This window comes from Scleropages formosus, chromosome 20 (genome assembly GCF_900964775.1).
Source record: "Scleropages formosus chromosome 20, fSclFor1.1, whole genome shotgun sequence".
Taxonomy (NCBI): domain Eukaryota; kingdom Metazoa; phylum Chordata; class Actinopteri; order Osteoglossiformes; family Osteoglossidae; genus Scleropages; species Scleropages formosus.
The window spans coordinates 24,533,525-24,550,667 of record NC_041825.1 but is presented as its reverse complement, the minus strand read 5'-3'; the positions used below and the strand labels follow the sequence as shown (position 1 = coordinate 24,550,667).

The 17,143-nt window shown below is 41.5% G+C and overlaps 1 protein-coding gene across 1 annotated transcript in view; it reads left to right on the top strand.

The window, feature by feature from the left end:
• The window catches only part of LOC108927492 (voltage-dependent T-type calcium channel subunit alpha-1I-like), a 145,558-nt gene extending 130,526 nt beyond the window's left edge, over positions 1 to 15,032 (top strand). The window contains exons 32-36 of the mRNA XM_018740828.2: positions 7,294 to 7,440; positions 13,019 to 13,153; positions 13,611 to 13,773; positions 14,061 to 14,281; positions 14,373 to 15,032. Coding sequence (XP_018596344.1) covers positions 7,294 to 7,440; positions 13,019 to 13,153; positions 13,611 to 13,773; positions 14,061 to 14,281; positions 14,373 to 15,032 — 1,326 coding nt within the window. The remainder of the gene's footprint in view (positions 1 to 7,293; positions 7,441 to 13,018; positions 13,154 to 13,610; positions 13,774 to 14,060; positions 14,282 to 14,372) is intronic.
• The last annotated feature ends 2,111 nt before the right edge of the window (positions 15,033 to 17,143 follow it).

Sequence of the window (17,143 nt, the reverse complement as noted above, 5' to 3'; positions counted from 1 at the left end):
TCCCACCACGAGGCCACAGTAATTACGCTACCTGGAGATTGTTGACTTTATTTATAGCAGGAGGCATAAAGACAAATAAGAGGAAGGAACCCGGTGAGGAAAGTAGCAAAGGTCAGAAGACTGAGGAAAGAAAAACAGAACAGGACCAATGGGAAAATTGAAGACTTAACAAGAGCAAAGAGAGTAAACAGTGAGACTGTCAGCAGTTTCTGTGGTGTGTGTATGGTTCAAATGCCCTACCCAGCTGTGCAAAAACATGGATTCTATTTATATTCTATTTATAGTGTCTTTTACAAGATGTACCATATATTTTGCACATTCATAATACAACTAGTGCAATAAATTGTTGAAAGATTATATTTAAGTGGTTTCTAGATAAATAACTGGCACTGCAAACACTGCTGAATTTCGTTATTTTTATCTGATCCACACATATGCAGTGATGCCATGGTAGGTGTTAGCATAGCCCCCATCCTGAGCATCGCAACTGAACCTGGGTACCGCTTATAGCTGAAAAGTTTCATCATGCATAAAGCAAAGTGATTTAGGATACAGAATATAACCTGAAATTTGGAAGTTCCATTCATTAGAATTTATGTTGCTAAAAAGCATTATTATGCAGAGCACTCAACAATAGAGCACATATAGTTGAAAAGAAAGAACAAAAGATGCACTTAACTTCTACTGAAAGAAAGAACAAAGGATTTGGGTTCCCAAGACCCCTTGTTGAATGTAAAATTGGAGCAATGATGGGGAAGCACACTCAAACTTCCTGAAAGATTTTTTTTTTTTTAGAACAGGTGCATTTTAGCAGGAAGGCTTCATCAGAGTACCTACATGTTACAAAAGCAATGTCATATATACCATATGTAAGGCTTCCTGAAATGCGTCCATCCTGAAAAATAAAACATCTTTCGGTAAGCTTGAGTCTCCCATTATTGCTCCAAAATTGCACATATAGTTGATCAATAATGATGATAAAGGAGTGCCTTGATGAAAGAAGGTACGTTGATAGTGCACTGTTCTAATGATCTGTTCACTGAAAGGAGGAGGAAAAAAAACTCCCACGCCAAAGAAATGAGAAAAAATAATCCTCACGGGGTCTGAGCACCAGTAGCTGGTTACCACTTCTGGGCATTCTAGTGTGTTCCAGTAGGTTTGTGGGGAGTACTTCTATAGCTAAAAAGTCAAGCTGATTTGAGTGATAAAGTCAACTCTATCACTCAAATAAGCTTGACTTCTTAGATTACAATCCTATGAGATTCCCTGCTGCAGGACTCCAAAGTAAACTTGTTTCCCTGAAGTGCTCCAGCAGTACATACTAGCTTTACAAATATTTAAAACAGTAAATGATGTTCAGTTGTACAGTGTTGCCTATAGACAACACTGTACAACTGTACGTCATTTACTATTGATAGCTATTAATGCTCTTTTTATAGAAGCACTGCCTTGTGCAAAGCTACTCCCTAAACAGGATTTGCACATGTTTTCCTGAACAGCCCATGAGGTGCAGCACTGCCACCCCACCTTCCTCATGTTACATGTGGATAAGGAAGTGGTACAGCCCACGCTGATGGAGACTGAGCCCTCCTTAGCACACTGTCACAGTGCTCGTTCATCTGTGTACCGCAGTACGTGTATGGCTCTTTGCTCGCATTCCATTTCCAGAATCCTGTCTTATCTGTACCTGCAGGTCCTGTTTCGAGGCGCGTGGGATGTCTGTTAAAGTGAGGGAGGGGGATGCGGAGAAGGGTTGGGAAAAAAAGTGGAAATTAATGTAGGAGGGGGGTAGGCAAAATAAAAATAACGGCAACAAAAGTGGCGGTGGCGGGTGTACTCAGAGGGGAGCTAAGGCAACGCTCTGTTCGTCGCATATCTGCATCATCACGTGTTCACCCCAGCTCCCCCCCACGCACCTTCGAGCTGGAAAAGAGCAGGGAAGTAAAGGGAGAAAGACAGTAACAGCACATGGGCTCCATCACATTACGTGTGGTTCATTAGAGAGTCCTTCTACAGCTACATACTCATTAGCTAGACACGGTTGTCGTCAGAGCCCTGTGTATTCGTAGCGGGCAGGAGCAGCCTCTGCAGTTATTTTTAACCCCGGGGCTGAGCACAGGTGAGGAAAGAAAAAAGGGCCCTTATCCCTGGCTGCTTTGGATGCTGGAATGTGTCCGTTTCCCTGCTTTCTAGAGGCAGCTCATTGCATAGTGGTCAGGGCTGCCACTGAACTCCACCTCCTGCTGTAGGACAATTGATACAGTAAAAATTACCTGCCTGTATAATTGAGAAGATCACTATAAGTATCTTAATCTTAAAAGTTAAACCTGTGTGTGAGTGACAGAAAGAGTGTGTTTCACTGATGTATGGATGTAGTGTACCTAGCAGTGTAAGTCACCTCGGTGAATAAGTTGTGTGAGCTAACACTACATAGAGGTCATTAGAAGTCGCTTTGGAGACAAGTGTATGCTAAATAAATAAATGTAAATGTAAAGTTGCTTTGGAGAAAAGCATCAGCGAATTAATGAAATGTAGATGTCAAGCTGCTGTATGGGTGATAACTGGTTGCACATGCAAAAGAGCATGCAATTTAATTCTCAATGTTAACAAAATATTGACAGAAATGATGTGAAAAATCAGCACGTACACGGTACTGCATCAAGGTATGCAGAGGGTCCTAGGGTAGCACATAATTAGATGTGCATCAGAGAGAAGGAAATGAGTTTAGTGGTGCGAAAGGTATGAATGATTTGTGCAGAAAGTGAGGAACACTAAAGTGCTCCAACAGCTTATCGTGGAGTCAATGAAGCAGGTGGCATGTGTATGGTGAGGGAGCCAGCTACACTGAACAACACAGCGCGGTCAGGACAAACAGAAGACTGACAGGTTGAGGAAGACTGCTGTACGGGCCCTCACCTACCTCCCACCCATTCACACACACACACACACACACACACACACACAAAACCAATCATTCTTAATCCCTTGGGTAACAGGCCCCTAAAGCAGTCAATGAGACATTGGCAAGGGCCAGATGGCCTTGTTGGTAAAGCAATGGGGCATGTCATGTGATATTGAACACTAGATAGAGGGGGTTAGTAGAGTCACACTGAATTACCCAGGATTCAGAGAGCTGATGGGGGGCGTGAACCACTTAGCCTTTTGCTGTTTCAAAACCTAGGGATATCAACCTTATGTGATTTGTATCACAGCACTGACCACCTACGCTACATTCTCAGGGCCAGAAGGTGAGGGTCCAACAATGCACAGGTGCTGCTAGACTAGATATATGTGTTTGCTCACCTCCTTTTACCTTCTCACCAAAAGGGATAGAGAGAATGGCAGATGGAGCGAGAAGCTGTTTCTGTTTAGCTTACTTAGCTAATGTTTTTCTCTTAAGTGACTTAGAATTGTACACTAAGCTGCTTGCTGCTATGTACCCATTTATACAGCATAGTAATTTTTTACTGCATCAGTTCAGAGTAAGTACCTTGATCAAGAGTATTGTGTTTTTTTCCATAGTACTGCAGGGTGGGATTCAAACTCCCACCCTTTCGATTGCAAGGTAACAACTGTACACCTGCTGCTACCTAAAGATGACAAGCCTCATATAGACTGGATTCAATACATTGAATAATTCCATCTGTTTGATTTCACAGTAACATATTATGTACATATCTGTGTTTATATGAGAAGATACATGTCAGGCCAGAGTATGTATTGGTTATCAGAAGAAAGCTTAGTACAAATGTGAATTTGTATTAAACATCCAGCTGCTGTGAGGTTTTACTCATCAATTTGCTGCATGACAGACTAGCTGGATTTCTGCTGAGTTAAAAAAAATATATATATGTATGTGCCACTGAAGCCATTCGAACAAACTGTACAAAACTGCAGGTTCCTCTTGACATTTACAATTATTTATTTAGCAGTTACTTTTGTGACTTCCAATGAATTCTATGTAGTGTTATCAGCCCACACACCTTATTCACCCAAGGTGACTTACATTGCTAGATACACTACTCACAATGGGCCACTCATCCATTCATCAGTGGAACACACTCTCTCTGTCACTCACACACTATGGGGGAACCAAAACAGCATGTCTTTGGACTGTTGGAGGAAACCAGAGCAGGGATCAAACCCACGTTCTCTCTAACCACCCTGGTACTGTGAGACAGCAGTGCTACTCACTGTGCCACTATGACACCCGCTTGACATTTTTACTCTGTGATTTTTATCATTGGAACACCCAAACAGATCTGATAGCTAGTACTGAGGTTTTTCCTGGATCAGAGCAGGATCAGCACTGAAGGATAAATGATTTTTTTGAAAATTTAAAAAAAGAAAATTGACTTTATGCAGTCAACATTTAGAAGCCCACTGAGAACCCCCTTTAGCTGCAGAGGTGAGAGAATTGCCTGAGGTCACTACCATGTAGAAGTGATGGGTTAATTAAGAAGGATGAGAAAGCAAGAACAACACAATCTGAGATGCCTTGAGCAAAATACCTAGCAGCCTAATGTCATCTGGTTCATTGTAATGCTTTTTAATAAGTGCCTGTCTCTCAAATTTCTGACCCTATAGATATTGAAATAAAAGTTTTATTAACAGGAGCGCAGTGGCATCTAATTGAATATCTTTTGAGTATTGCCTGTCACTTGTATGAAACCCCATACAGGATTGCCTGAAGAAGGTCACTCTTCACTTCCGCAATGTATTTAAGAAGTTTAATTATTAAAGAAACACAGAATGAATTGCACACACACACACACACACATACACACACACACACACACACATTTTCAGAACCGCTTGTCCCATATGGGGTCACGGGGAACCGGAGCCTACCCGGCAACACAAGTATCATGAAATGTATATATGTATATATATGTGTGTGTATATATATGTATAGATAGATAGATAGATAGATAGATAGATAATAGCATGGTCTGGGATAGCTCGAGGATGGAGATAGAGATGTTTTCCCATCAGCAGTAACAGGATGCTGCCAAGTGGGTATCCTTTTCTGTTCAATTTCAAGGAACTTTCAAGGGCCTTTACTTTTTATGTCAACACAGTATTAAGAATGAATTGGCTAGCAGTGTTTCTAAGGAGGGGGTGCGGTGGCGCAGTGGGTTGGACTGCAGTCCTGCTCTCCGGTGGATCTGGGGTTCGAGTCCCGCTTGGGGTGCCTTGCGATGGACTGGCGTCCCATCCTGGGTGTGTCCCCTCCCCCTCCAGCCTTCTGCCCTGTGTTGCTGGGTTAGGCTCCGGTTCCCCATGACCCTGTATGGGACAAGCGGTTCTGGAAATGTGTGTGTTTCTAAGGACTTTACATATCAATGTGAAAATTAAAACACAAAAAAGGACTGGACATTGCATCTAACTGAAAATGAATCTATTTAGCTTATAAATAACATGTACAGGCAGTCTTTGGGTAACGAACGTCCAACTTACATACAACCAGTAGTTACGAACCACCCACTTACTGACTGGAATTAAATTTTTTTTGTCACCCTTCAGTAACAATCAGATGAAAACTTCATAATTAAGCCTATTATACTAAAAATTCGACTTACATACAATGGTTTGTAATAATAAACGGGCGCTACTTTGCGACGCGCATCAAAACATTGTGCGTCTACAGCGGTTCATCGACTCATGGGCAGGGCACATGAGCCCAAGGATAGACTTCGTTCTCTTCAGTCAGACCACATTTCTGTTAACAGTGACCTGTGGGTGTTACCGTATTTGGCTTTAATTTTTTTTTGTTTTTACACTCCTAACCATGGCATCAAACCGTAAATGTGATGCAAGTGATGGTGATGCATCCAAGAAGAGGAAAATGATCATGATTGAAAGTGTAAATAATGATGCAAAAGGTGAAACGCCAATGAACACTGGAAAAGCAAACACACACGCATGCAAACACACACTCTCTCTCTTACTCTCTGTCTGTCTCTTATAAATACTGTAGTTGTCATGACCATGCCAGCATCTCACCCAGCATCAAAACACTCGGCTATAAAAGACATTTCTCAACCTCTTCCCAGTTGCGGAATCTCACTCTAGAAAACCATCCCCTCTGCATTCTCAAACCTACCTTGCTTTGCTCTTCCAAGTCCTGTCCCTCATCGTTCCCTAGTCTCGTTCCACATTTCTTTGATAAAGACCACTCGACTTATCCCTCAAGCATAATTTCAGATCCTCGACTCTGTTCAGTTTGCCAGTCAACCGACCATTCACCCATCCCCGACCACGAGAACACGTCTGGTCCATTGATCTGAATAAATGATTCTGCACTTGGGTCCAGCGTCCTCCGTGTCCTCTGTTCATCATGACAGTAGTAACAGTTACTATTAACTCTTTCTATGTCTCGATATATTATAAATACTGTAGTGTTGTTTATTATTATTATTATTATTATTATTATTATTATTATTATTATTATTATTACATCATTACATTGTATTATTATTACTGTATTGTTATATTAAAGATGTTTTAGTGTGTCTCGATGTGTTTCTTTAATGTTTTTTATGCATAGAGAGGTACACGATATATGATATACTAAGACAAATATTTGAAAAACTGACGGTAGATACCCACCATACCTAACTGTTCCGACTTATATCAAAATCCGATTTAAAGACAGACTGAAGACACAGAACTCGTTCATAATCCGGGGACTGCCTGTGCATCATTTTAGAGAAAATTGTCTGCTAAATGAAAAAATGTAAATGTAGCTGATGCTTTTCCCTGAAACACCTTATACCAATTTACCTATTTATACAGAAAGCTCATTTTTCCTCTTTCAACTCAGGGTAAGTGCCTTGACCAAGAGTCCAGTCACAGGAGGTAGCCTTCAAACCCACAACCTTCTGAACCCAAAGGTGGCAGTTGTAGTCACTGGATCCCTAGTGATTTTATATGATTAAATGATTGAAGCTTGACAGGGTATAGAATAAATCTAATATGAAGTGTGGGGTGTGTTTGTTCATGATCCAGATCCAAGTCCAAAACTGGTTTATGAAACACTGAGAATATCTTCTAATAAAAGCTTTTTTAAGAGGCCACTTCAGCTATTCAGGAACTTCAGGTGTTAGAGAAAGGTTGCAGGTTGAGATCCCACAGGGTTTTTTTTTTTTTTTTAATTGCACTTGGATTGCAAGTTTCTGGAAAACCATATGTCAATCAGGTGGAAATTGGAGAAGCGATATATGGTGTAAGGTCACCTGGCTTATATCAAAAGTCAGTTGAGTGACCATAAGCTGCATGTGTACCTTGCAGGAGAACCTGTGGCTGGACAGCGTCTCTCTGCTCATTAAGGACTCCTTTGACGGGGAGATGCTGATGATCGACAACCTCTCGGGCTCCGTGTTCCACCACTACTCCTCTCCCCCCGTCTGCAAGGACTGCAGTCGGCACCCACAAGAGGTGCTGCCTTCCCTCTCATCCACAATCTCTGTTGTTTCCATTTCAGTCAGCATGGATGTCTTCTTTATGAGCCATTCCATTATTTATAGTTTTCTTAAAGTGATTTATAAACAATATTGTCACTGAAATTTTCCCCCCTCTTTATTTTTCCAAACTGGAATTATTGACTAATGACTTAAATAGTCTGAAAATGGAAAAGCTCCTTTAGGGCATGTTGTGCACAGTCCGAGTCACTCACAAGTGGATTCCCATGCTCTGCAACCCATTTCATTCATTCTGTACTGGTTTTCAGATAATGAGGAGAATTGCAAAATCCAACTGCAAACTGGCAGAAGAGATGGGAAATACACACACACATTTTCAGAACCGCTTGTCCCATACGGGGTCACGGGGAACCAGAGCCTAACCCGGCAACACAGGGCATAGGGCTGGAGGGGGAGGGGACACACCCAGGACAGGACACCAGTCCACCGCAAGGCACCCCAAGCAGGACTCAAACCCCAGACCCACTGGAGAGCAGGACCTGGTCCAACCCACTGCGCCACCTGCAGATGGGAAATAGAAGGGATTTTTTTTTTTTTTTTACAAGCACTGAATATGCTCAACAGAAATGCAAATAGCAGTGCACTTGTGACCCCCTGCATTGCAGAGAATACATGATATAATCACACACACACACTTTCTGAACCACTTATCCCATACAGGGTCACAGGGAACCAGAGCCTAACCCAGCAACTCAGGGCATAGGGCTGGAGGGAGAGGGGACACACCCAGGACAGGCACCCCAAGTAGAACTTGAACCCCAGACCCACCCAAGAGCAGGACCCGGTCCAACCCACTGCGCCACTGCATGTAATATAATCAATAACTTCTAATACTGGACACTGTCTGACACTGCTGTGGTTGTAAGCCAAGGATACATGCACCACAGCAACAGTCCATGACAACTAGTCCTAGAACTTACTGACTGTACCATTTATTCTACAATCCATGGTGTCGCAAGTGTCTCTTTCTTTGCCATGTATAATAAATTAAGGTGAATTATCATTAAATTAATGATGGAACTAAAGTGTTGAATCGCTTGAAGTACATGAGAGCTACAGTCATTTAAGACATGGCAACAAAAACCAAGCAAATGCATTAAAGGCCAAGTAACTGGATATCATCCCTGTCATTTTGAAGAGCTGACCAAAAAATCCTTAACTACCTTCAACTATTTAAAAGGAACCACTTAATGACTTTACAAAGTGGAAAATCGGAAGCACACACACACACACCTTCTGAACCGCTTGTGCCATATGGGGTCGCGGGGAACCGGAGCCTACCCGGCAACACAGGGCGTAAGGCCGGAGGGGGAGGGGACACACCCAGGACGGGACACCAGTCCGTTGCAAGGCACCCCGAGCGGGACTTGAACCCCAGACCCACCGGAGAGCAGGACCTGGTCCAACCCACTGCGCCACCGCACCAAAATCAGAAGCAAATCTATCAAATTCCCTGGACCATCTGTGGCTTCAGTTGTAATCAAAGAAATAACGATGTAAATAAACAATTAGTGGCCCTTGATATCTTCCAAGGAAAGGCAATAAAATCCAGATTCCAGAAGAAATTAGCGCAATTGTGTTAAAATTGGCAGAGTTAAAAACTTTCAGGTAGATACAAACATTTTCCAAATTAATCTAAATTTCATTAATTTCCCACCTATTTTTCCATTTTTTTTTTTTTTTCGTTACTGAGTGAATGTAATCCACCCAGCAGACAACTGGCAATACAATGCACTCAAACAGGAATGTGGGACTGAATTAAGTGTACCCAGTTCCACAGTGTTTCACAACTCCTGTCTCATGTTTCTGATTGTCTGTGATCAACAATGAAGCCAAGAATGTTAAATGTTCATGGGACAAATCAGTCAATAATCTGCTTGGAGCAAGAGTTTGTGGAAAGAATGTATTTTTATTTTCAGCTATTTAAAATTACTTTTAATATTAATGTAACACGAAGTTAAAGCATAACAATGTATTTAAACCAAATTAAATATTTAAAATAAAAAGTCTGACTTAGTAGTGAAACAGAATAATGGAAATGATGAACAAAACAAATTGCGATTAAATTTTTGGTCCTAGTAGTGTTGTTCAGTTCAGGGTTTGTATGTGGGTTTGTATGGAAGAGTTCATCTACAGAAGGATGTTGGAATGGTTATGTTGTGGAGGTTGGGAAAGTTTTGGACTGCAGCTGGGTGTTCTTCTGACTGAGGGATATGGGCTGTATGGTCTGTGAGCTCTGGACAAATTAGACCCAGAGCAAGAGATGAAAGATTCAAAACAAGAAACAGTGGTTAGTACTTTTCCCCATTTTTATTTTGTCATGGACGCCACCCCTCGCTCCACCAAGCTGAAACCCAAAGGCGCTTCTGCAGTTTTCTCAATTTCACCCCCCCATGAACTGCTGTTTGATGAGAAAAATGTTGATCTCTCGTGCCATCTTCATGGGGTGGTTCACTGATCAATTGCACAGAAGACCTCAAGCACATGGCATACTCCAAAACATATACTTCAAAGTCTGCCTAGTTCTGAATCATGCTCCAAGTCATCTTTCTTTTTTAGAAGCTGCCTAAACATAACAAAATTAGCTTTTTCCCCCTCTTCTCCCAGCTAGCTTCCAGTACGGCAAGGTCCTTTTAACATTTGTGGCACACTCCTGGCAAAAAAGAAACATTTCCAAAATTTTTTGAAACAGTAGATGTGAAGCACTAGCATTTTAAATAATGTTTCTGATGAACGTAACAAAGTGGAGCATGCAAAGATGATGGAAAGGGGCATACACTGGGCCACATAAAGTGGGACAATGGATAGTCGATAAGGAATCAGTGATGCTAAACTAAACATTTGGACTCATTCTTCCAATTTGGTTCAGTAGATGACCATTCAGATTCTGCAAGCTCTAATCTTTTACGATTATTCATTTAGCAGAAGATTTTCTCCAAAGTACAGCACAGAAAAAACAAAAGATGCATTTCACCAACAGATGGAGAGGAAAAGAGAAGAACAGCCGCGTAGCAGTGATAGGAGAACCCATGAGATGCAACAACAGAACGGAAAGTGTAGATGGAGAAGAGTATGGGACCCAGCACTGAGCCTTGTAGAACACCAGTTTAAATTGACTGAGTTGGAATCATGCCAGATCAACCAAAGAAAGTTTGAGAAACTGCAAAGAGAATGTGAAATAGTCATCATGCATACACATTTAAATTTTGTGCCTACTCGGACTTTATCTGCAAAATTATGACAGTTTCCATCCAAAAAGCAAAAGTTGCAGACAGTGTTTGCACAGAGGTTGCAGCCTGAGCTGAAGATTTTCACAATCATGTTTGTAAGAAGCTTACCGAAAGGTCCCACATGGAAGCGAGGTAATGCAATATTTAGGACTGCTGTGTTCAGGTTTGACAGTTGTTGATTCAAATTCCAGCTCTTCTATAGTCATCTTCATCAAGATACTGATTCTGAATACTGTTTATATAATAAGAATATTCTCCACAATTAATTAGTAAATAATTCTGAATCTGATAATCTGACATTGTAGGTTGCCTTGGACAAATGAATCAGATGAATAAAAATTAATAATTTAGAACAGTGGTATTCAGTGCTGTACCACTCCAACATTTGCTTTGGTTTCATGTATTCTTGTCAGTAATTTTTTTAGCATTAGTTCCTTGAACAAAATGCACTATTCACACTATAAAATTCAATGCTCTTTTCAAATGCAATTAAACAAAATTTTTGTTGAAGAATATGGTGCAGGATTGTTTGTTCCCTTTATCATATCAGAATGTTAAAATAGAATAAATTAGTACTGACTTCAACAAAAGGAGCAATGAATTTCAAGTGAGTGAAGCTTAAAAATACTGACCATATTAGATGATTAACATAAATGCCAATTAATTGAAATTAATTAAAACTGGAGTTTTTCTTCGTCTTTACAAAGCATACTGACTTGTGTTTTAACCATTACAGGTTGTCCTTGATTCAGTCTTCTCAGTCTTTCTCTATTTTATCTTTAATGTCTTGTAACAAAATGAGAACCATTTTCATATGTCAGTCACATAAATCATTTTCTTGATCAGTGTATGTATGTACATATATATATATATATATATATATATATATATATATATATGCGTGCATGCATATATGTGTGTCTATATACATATACATGTGTATATATATATATACACATATGTTTTCTTACAATTATTAATTGCTGTTCCAGTCCAATGAAATCTGTAAGCCCTTCACGTTATTTTACTTTATTCTGACTCCTCCTAGCTTCCATAGTGTCTGGCTGTACATATTGCTGCACAATTTTACACACACACACACTTTCAGAACCGCTTGTCCCATACGGGGTCGCGGGGAACCGGAGCCAACCTGATAACACAGGGCGTAAGGCTGGAGGGGGAGGGGACACACCCAGGACGGGACGCCAGTCTGTCGCAAGGCACCCCAAGTGGGACTCGAACCCCAGACCCACCAGAGAGCAGGACTGTGGGCCAACCCACTGCGCCACCGCGCCACCGCACAAGTTTACATTTTGTTTTATTTTAATTCTCAGTGAGTGACTTTAACTTAAATTATTCATTAGTAATAATGTATAAACATAATACTCTTAACAAACCTATATAAGCAATTGTGCAGCACAGACAGAAGTACGCTGATCCAATTCAGGTTTGTAAGCTCACCTTCACTTGTTAATTTATTATGCGTTCATTTCAAGCAAGTAATGCAATTTTAGCTTTTGTTCTTCAAGAAATTGTTTCCTCTACTATTCAAGGTCTGTGCCTGTTGTTAGACGAACATTATTTAACATCTCTCTTGGTTTCTTCTTTCTTGGTTGATAAAATTGACCATTGGTTAATTTTGTATGGGATTATAAAGGTAATTATTAAGGGTAAAATGGGTAGATTTTACTAATAGTACTAAATTCAAGGGGTACTATGGCGGGACGATCATCAGATGACAAGATGACAGTCCTAGGAACTTTCATTATCACTTTTGCCAGGGAATTTTGATTGGGTATGATCATCTTTATATCTTTAATATATTTTTAGGATCCCTGGTTGTATGTTACTTTGGCAAAGGCATTTGTTGATGCATATGTTAAATAAGTGTAAATATCAACATCTGAATATGATCACCGTGTCCTGAGATGGGACCCCAAGTAAATTAAGTTCCCTCTCCTTTTTCATTGATGAAAGTTGTTTTTTTTTCTTCTTTTTGTTACTGAGTCTGTTGGGGGGGGGGGGGGGGGGGGGGGGTGCAGTGGCACAGCAGGCTTGGCCGGAGCCTGCTCTCTGGTGGGACTGGGGCTCGAGTCCCGTTTCAGGTGCCTTGTGAAGGACTGGCGTCCTGTCCTGGGTGTGTCCCGTCCCCCTCCAGCTCTGTACACTGTGTTGCTTGGTTAGGCTCCGGCTCACCGTAGCCCCATTTGGGACGAGAGTTTCAGACAGTGTGTGTGTGTGTGTGTGTGTGAGTCTGTTGAAATTCAGTCACTCCTTTGTTTTCCTTTTTGATCGCTGTCTCAGATCCAACTGGCAGAGGTGGAACAGGCATCGCTGATGTCTGAGCAGCTCTCCGACAAGTCCTCGTCTCTAGCGCTGCCTGATGACCTCAGCCTGGATGAGCACAGCATGTACCAGTTGCTCATGAAGGATGGAAAGGTAGGCTCAGGAATCCAAAGTTTCCTCCTTACAGAAGACAGTGAAATTTCCCATCTCCTTCGCCCACAATCAAACATCTTCCAATATGCTTCAACACATAATTAGTCTGTGAATCCCTCTAATTTGTACGTTACATATGTTGCATGCAAGACTAAAATTTTATCAAATTCATCATGTTCTTTTTCCATCTGGTTAGTGGTGTACAAATAAAAGACAAATAATTAGAATTCCAATTAATATTAAACTATTTACTTGAGATAGCAGATCACTGAGCACTGGAGCATGTTATATTACATTATGCAGTTAATCAAAGGTGGCAGATGGAGGCGAATATTAAATGAATAGAGTTTTAAGAGAACACAGAACACGTCCCAGGTGAGAATCTGTTGTGACAGGTCAGGAGATGTGCTGGTTATATTTGGGGGCTCACACCAAAGTGTGCTGTGCCACCCCACAGGAGGAGAACGTGAGTAGTCACTCCCACAGCTCTGATGAACTTGCGAACATCCAGGCAGTGGATCTGGCGTCACAGCCCCAGAGCCCTGGGGGACAAGACCAGGAAGTGGGACCGTTATTTGAAGCGGGCCTCCGGCTGCCAACCTCTACATCCCATGACCCAGGTATGCTTGTTCACACAGATTTCATCACTAGTAGTGTCCTTCTTGTGTTGACCTCTCCAAAATGGTAGAATTTGAATGTGCTTTGTGGGCAATTATGAGAGGCAGAATGATGATTAAGCTACAGAACGGTCCACAGATGAATGACTTCTGTACCGTCTGACATGCCAACTACAGGCTCATCAGAAATATGTATCCATGGAGTGACAACTTATGGTAACTTTTACAGAAATGGTTTTTGGTATTTTGTGGTGTGGACTGAGTCTCATTCTATTTCTCATGGACTCCAGATGAAGCCCTTTGTAGCAGTAGCAATAGAAGAAGTGGTGAGGGGCGCTCTTCTCCACTCTTTCACCTTCCTGCTGAGTTCTTCCATCCTGCTGGTGCAGCACATCCATCCAGCTCAAGGGTAAGGGGTGGCCCATCAGCACAGGGGTCAAGACTTGTGTCTCCTGCTTCCTGGGTCTCTCTCAGGATACCTGGGGCCAGTAATAGAGTCCTGGATGCACAGGTGAGAGCTGAGATTCAGCATAATGGAGAAGCCTCCATCATCTGTCTATCTGCAATGTGAGTGCTTCATGTCTCTACATCTTTTTCCTCAGCACCCATCCCACAGCGACTCCTCCCTGGCCACTGGGAGCTCTGAGGGCAGTTTTCAGACCACTCTGGATGAGGGACTGAATTTCAGTGTATCCCCCCCTAGGGATGTTGACCTGCCTCTACCACTGATCTCCCCGCTCCCGGATGTCACCAACTGCTCCCCTGAGCAAAGACTCAGACCGCTTGTAGGGTCCATGTCAGGTCCTCCAGCTGTATTTAACCTCCAAGCCACAAGGAAGCACCAAAGGAGTCAGAGCAGCTGTGAAGATAGGATCAGCCCAAGGTGCAATAAGCAGGATTCAAAAGATCCCTGTGATCAGGACCTAGGCATAGGGATTGTAGGTGGCAGCTCCAGTCAAGCCTGCAACAATGAACATTTGTCAGAGACCCTGAGCAGCGTGTCACTAACATCTCTACTCTCACCCGGCTCTCTAGCGCTCCCACTTACGAAAAAATGCAACAGTACAGGGAGTTTGGACCAGAGAGCAATATCATCTGGAGGAGTGGAAGGGCAACAATTGTACAGTATGGATGCCCTGGGTTATCTGTCAAACCCTTGGACTGAGCAGAAAAGAGGAGGTGGGGCAGAAAGTGGAATGACCACTTTTGGGGTAAAATGTACAAGCCACTCAACTGTAGTGGGCCCCAGGAAAAACAGATGAAATCAACAGGTGTCTGTCTCTTTGTAATGTCCCTTTCTCGTACTTCTCCTCTGTGGAAGAGCTGTCCTACACACTCTCCTCAACCCTTTTGTTTGTGAAGCAGACATATTTCCATTTTCCATTGGACGGAAAATTGTAGTAGAGGGAGATATGGTGACGCTATGACAAAGCCAAGTGGAACACCATTGGTTCTAGAGCTGTCACTGAGACCACAGGAAGGTTCTGTTCAAAGAGTCCATTACAGTAGGAAGAGAAGGTGATACACATAACCAGGGCAGGATGAAGACCTACAAGTTTGGAAAATCCATTTTGACTATCATGATCAATCATTATTGTACAACTGCACAACTGCACACTGGAGGGCATTTTCCAATAAGGTCATAGTAAATCACCATTAGCGCAAGGGTCCTTTGCTCTATAAATTGCAAAGCCTTCTTTTTATAACAATAAAAGGGATGACTGTCTCATCTGTGACTGCTAACAGATGCAATTCATCGCACTGGAAGTCAGTGGGCTTTTGAATTTAGGTGTAGGGGCTATTTCATGTGGGGAAAATGACATAACCTGGCCTTTGAGCAGCCACCTTTGGACAGTCCAAGAGGTTACAGTGAGCATTGACCTCTTTGGTTGGTTTTACCCAAGGGAAGAGGAATGAGAATGAAGGATCAAGACCTGTCATCAACATTTGGCCCGGGTAGGACAGATTGCTTTTCCTACAGGGAGGTGTGAATACAAGTGTGGAAAAAAGTGGTCTATCTCTAGCAGAAGGATTAACCCCTCTTAAAGTGGCAAAGTCCTGGGAACAAATCCAAAGAAGGAATGAAGAACTTGCAGCTGGATCAACAACACTTTCTGTGTTAACAAAAAAAAACTTTATCAGCTAAAATATGTAATGATGTCATTGCTGGATTATTAGGACAAAATTATTTTTAAGGAACAATAAGAATGAGATTGGAAAGGACAAGGCTGCATTGTTTCTATGTCTTTTTCTTGTTGTTCCCAATGTTTCTTTTTTTTACCTCTTTTGCAAGTGGCTTCCAGTTTTATAAGGTAGGAGGAAGGGTTTATCAATTAAGCAAAAAAGAAAAAAGATTGAGAAGTATTGTCAGCACAAGAAAAAAACCTGTACGAATTCATAGATATTTAGGTGTCATTTAGAATTTTAGTGATCGAACCAATGACAGCCAGAATACATAAAAGGGCCAATGGAACATGTAGTGTTTATAAACTTGATTATAAGACGGAGAGATGAAATTTTCCTGAAGAAAAGCATCGTCTATTCTGATGTTTAATTCTGAGTGTCATATGAAAAGGTTTCCTGGGTACTCAACCACTAATTTTTAATGAAATATTATTCTAGCATGGTTATGAATTTCCAGCAGGATGCATCTTATAGGAAAGCTATTATATGCACTGATGCTTCTTCAAAAAACTGCATTGGCTGTCAAACCTTTCAGAATGACACTCAAAACAACAGCAGATGATTTAGTTTCCCATATTGATTCCATTTTTGTCCAAAGAGTATTATCTAGTTAATGCATCCACGGTTTAATTTCAATAATTCCGATAATGGACTGTTTGAATTGTGTTTCATTGTGATAACAATGAGTTGAAATTGTTTATCTGTTGAACCTCTGAAATGTTGATCTTAATTACTGTGCAGTTGTTTCACAGAATGGTTTTGGAAAGAGGTGATGTTTATTCTCCACAATAGTACTGTCCAGACACTGTCTTGGTAGCAGAGAAATAGAACAATGCATTACATGATGCTGGCAAACTGTTTTCCACAAGAAGATGCTTGTGTTGACCTTCAGGTTCTTATCCCACTGTAAATGAATATGTCGGATGTGTTCTCTCTTGAAAATAGCAAATGATGTCAACAAAAAAGTGTATTTTTATTTTTAACGTTTAGTACCGTTTAACGTTTGATGACTTTGCTGTAGCATTCCATCCGAGGGCCAAACAACTTAACGTGTTCTAAAGGTCTCTCGGTACCGTTAGTAATGCATGCACTGGACACCCAGTGGTCTAGCAAAAACACGCAAGATAGTGAGAACTCAGGGGTATGGAACAACACAATAAAAACATTTTGGTTTCATGGTCTGGAAGAG